The sequence below is a fragment of the Saccostrea cucullata genome, unplaced genomic scaffold, assembly GCF_032062105.1.
Source record: "Saccostrea cucullata isolate Sc308-1 unplaced genomic scaffold, CSIRO_AGI_Scuc_v1 ctg462, whole genome shotgun sequence".
Classification (NCBI taxonomy): Eukaryota; Metazoa; Mollusca; class Bivalvia; order Ostreida; family Ostreidae; genus Saccostrea; species Saccostrea cuccullata.
The window spans coordinates 338,027-341,940 of NW_026931071.1; the positions used below are offsets into that span (position 1 = coordinate 338,027).

Sequence of the window (3,914 nt, forward strand, 5' to 3'; positions counted from 1 at the left end):
GGTTTTAATTTATTTTTTTTTTACTTTTTCATTGCTCTCCTTTCTCTTTATTAGGCAACCATAAAACAAGTACCAGTGTCCAGTCTGTCAACATAAAACTTCATGTTTACAATTGACAAGCGATGGGCATTCTCTGTATTCAAAACTTACTGAAGGAGAAGCACATCTCTTCTAAAATTTACAAAAACACATCTGACATTTTGTCTATTAATTTTTGGCAATGTGGATGCAATTAAGAGGGCTTTCATGCTCAATATGCTAAACATAAATATATAGAATTAATTAAACATATTTCAAATTTGACATATGTTTAATTATAAATATATTATAAAATGATTATTATTTTTATTATTTTTTATTATGATAAAAAAATAGTAATAATTAAGGTCTTCCGTCTTCAGCGGAAGACCTTACTGTTATTCTTAGGTTTCTTTTCCACTATTTTTCCTATTATTATTTTTTTTCTTACCGATTTTGTGCACGCGAGTTCTCGGAAACGGCTCGATGGATTTTCATGAAACTTTCAGATCTGATAGAACATCAAAAAATCTAGAAATAAAATTTTTTTATTTTGATGACGTCACTTCCGGTTCGTAGATTTTCGCGATTATGTCATTTTAGAGGGTCACTTTGTCCGGCAATGTTCTCAAAAACTGTTGAAGATAGAAGTATGAAATTTTCAGTGATGATAGATCAACCTTCGGAGAAGTGCATTGAGTATATCATTTTCACCGGAAGTAGGTAGCGCCGGCGTTCGCTATGGCCCGAAAATATTCTTATCAAGAATTCAAAATTTTTAACACCTTTTCTACGATAACTTTTTACCTAGAAATATTTTGTGAAGACATGTAGAACAAAAGAAGTGTAGAATTACAAGATCTTTCATATGATACCTCCAAAAAAGGGCTGGCCCCTAAAATGAAGAACGTACAGGGGCCGAAAGTTTTTCCTTTATATCTCAAAAACTATTGAGAATTTGTAATACGTCAAAGAAGCAAAGTTGATCAAAATGTCAAGTTTTATCTGCTGCAGTCGTCAAAATACGTGCGACGTCATCACTTCCGGCCAAACCGGAAGTAGTCGGAAAACGCGTATTTTTGCCGTTCTTGACAAGTTTTTCGATAACATATGTCTCTGGGAGCATAAAAATTAATTTTCTGTCCGTCGTCGTCACTTCCGGTCAAACCGGAAGTAGCCAAAAATAGCTTATTTTAAAGGGTTTGATTCAAAATTGAAATTATAAAGTCACTGCAGAAGACTTAGCTCATTGCTTTCTCTTTCAGATGTCACTTCCGGCACTTCCGGTCAAAACCGGACGGAAGACCTACTCGTTGCTTTGCAACGAGCTTTGCTCTAGTTAGTAATTATTTTTACTTTCTTATAAGTATCATTATGGTTAAAATCCATTTTAAATTAAAATTTCAATTTTACTACTAAATATATAACATTGATTGAGAAGAAAACATTTGCTGAGGCCTTTCTAATCATTATAAAGGAGCGTTGCGCAATTGCACATTTGTCTGAATTTGGCGAAGCCAGAAATTATTCCTCACATCGAGGGTTATCATCCCGGTGCGGAAACTGGAAACGGTCCTTTGGATGAGACCAAAAAAATGGAGGTCAATTGTCGCATTAGGTGCTGGTACGAAAAATGCCTTACTGCTCAGGAGCCGTAAGTGCCCTTAACTCTAAATTTGCAGCCTTTTATCGGTAAGTAGCGGCGTTTTCATATAGCTAACAATTCTCGAAAAGAACGTTAAACAAAATAAACAACTTAACAAAAGAAGTATATACTCGTAATAATAAATAAAACTGTGAGGTTAAGAACATTTATCTTATAATACACGAACACCAATTTCGTATCCTAGAGGTACAATAATACATGTTTTTGAGTTAATTTTTTTTCTCCTATGATGCAGTGCTGGTTTCTGTAGTAAATTGTCCTTGAAGCAGAGAACTGGTTGGTTCTGAAGTAATGTCATCTGACTTAGGTGCAGTAGTTTGACCCAATGTAGAGCCATGTATTGTAGATACAGCAGTAGCGTCTGAAACATCAGCTTTTTTGTTACCATTCTGACCTTTTGGTGATTTTTTTGTGATAGCCTCTGTTGTTGGTTGAATTGTTGTGGGTTTGACGTAGACTACATAGTATGATATAAATAAGAAGTAATCTTGTAATGAAATATGTGGAGATAACGAACAGTATTTGAGCTCAAAAGTCCATTAAACAAAACAAAATAGGAGCGCAGCAAACACGGACCTCCGAAACATCAGAGGTGGGATCACGTGTCAAGAAGAAGTGAGTATTCCCTACCAACTGGTCACACAACGTGTGTATTTGCAGACAAGGTCATTGCATTGACCATAGAATATACGAAATGGCGACTTTATACGAGACAAATGAAGCATACAAATGTGAATTATTACTCCTAGAATAGTAAGTTTTATTTCTTCTGGAATTAATGGCAACTTAAGTCAAACATGTAACTTTAATATTAATAATACCGGTAACCCTTAAAACATTTCATGGATAAGTATAATTAGCCTCAGTACTGCTAAAAAATATATTGCGAGCAAAGGGCTAAAACGTAAAAGCAGGTGGGATCAGGTGACATAGAGAAATAGCGAAGTAAGGTGTCTATCTTTACATCGCAGGAAATCCCATTATGGGACGTGGAGACCGGTCCTTCGGATGAGACCGTATAACCGAGGTTCCATGTCGAAGTAGATGCTGGAACGAAAAAGATCCTTTACTGTTCAATGGCCCTGAGTGCCGAGTATTATACAATTTCTTTTGCTCTCCACCGGCAAGTGGTGGCGTCTCCATATGAGTGATAAATTCTCGAGAGGGACGTAAACAACATACAATTAATCAATGAATCACATCCAATATGTGTTTCTTATAATTTGGCAAAGGGAAAATTCGTAGATAATTTGGAGTGAAACAATGGTAAAAATAATGGGAAAAAAGTATGTCTACAATCACGAAATTCAAAATATTTTTAAAAATTATAATGTCATAGTCAAACTTACTTTTTCTGTTGAAGTACTGTGTTCCAGGATCAGGAATCAATTTTCCTGACTCCGTGGTGTAAAACTCTGAATGTCCCTGAAAAACAGATGTGAATTAGCGATACTGCAAGAATTTCACTGGCTGTTGAGAGAGAAAGAGAGAGAGAGAGTTACCCAACAGTCTTTGGAAATCCGATTATAGGAAAATGCTCTGCAGTCGGAAACGAAGGCACACTTCTTGGCGCACATTCCGAGGTTTTCGGTGACTATCGGAACCCAAAGATTGTTTTTAACTACTGTCACATCCATATAACCCAAAGACGATTCAAACATTTCTCGACATTTCACTGCAAATGAAAAAAGATGTTTTTAAAGGTTCTTTTTTGTACCTAGAAAGAACTATAAATTAACACTTTCCTGATGCTTTACTTTCGTGTTCCTTACCGAATTTAATTACCATTTATGTAGCAAAATCATTCTAAATCTAAAATAACAACATATAGCTACATTCCTATCATAATCTATCCAGTCTGATTGAAATCAAACCTTCACTAGTTCCTTTTAGTTTTGTTTGTCGCGTGACAATCAAACTAAAAAGGAGCTGGTGAAGGTTTCATTTTTATCAGACTGTAATATATTAAGAATTAAAGTCAATATCAAAATGTTTGCTCTTATTCTTAATAATAAAACTCTCAAAAGTAAATAAACTCACCTTCAGAAACAAAATGTAAACAAAGAATGCTCACGAAGATGTATGCACACACTGATAAAAACATACTGTACCAGCAGCCTGTCAAAGTTATTCAAAGCTTCAATTGTATTTCAGTTGAAAAGCTAACATGTACCCAATGACAAATATAGAGTGATGACAGCTGATTTAAAATCAGATGTTAACATATTGA

At 34.9% G+C, this 3,914-nt stretch overlaps 1 protein-coding gene across 1 annotated transcript; it reads right to left on the reverse strand.

Annotated features, from left to right (window-relative positions):
- Positions 1-1,825: 1,825 nt before the first annotated feature.
- LOC134231309 (uncharacterized) lies at positions 1,826-3,914 on the reverse strand. Its single transcript, XM_062713246.1, has 4 exons — positions 3,725-3,914; positions 3,187-3,359; positions 3,034-3,109; positions 1,826-2,141 (listed from the first exon to the last, which is right to left on the reverse strand). The coding sequence occupies exons 1-4, from the start codon at positions 3,786-3,788 to the stop codon at positions 1,909-1,911; spliced, it is 546 nt and encodes a 181-aa protein (XP_062569230.1). The 5' UTR covers positions 3,789-3,914; the 3' UTR covers positions 1,826-1,908.

Coding starts and splice junctions, on each gene's coding strand:
- LOC134231309 (XM_062713246.1), bottom strand. CDS start 3,788: ATGTTTTTATCAGTGTGTGCATACATCTTCGTGAGCATTCTTTGTTTA. Junction 3,360..3,724: donor TTTACATTTTGTTTCTGAAG/GTGAGTTTATTT, acceptor TTTCATTTGCAG/TGAAATGTCGAGAAATGTTT. Junction 2,142..3,033: donor ACAGTACTTCAACAGAAAAA/GTAAGTTTGACT, acceptor CATACTATGTAG/TCTACGTCAAACCCACAACA.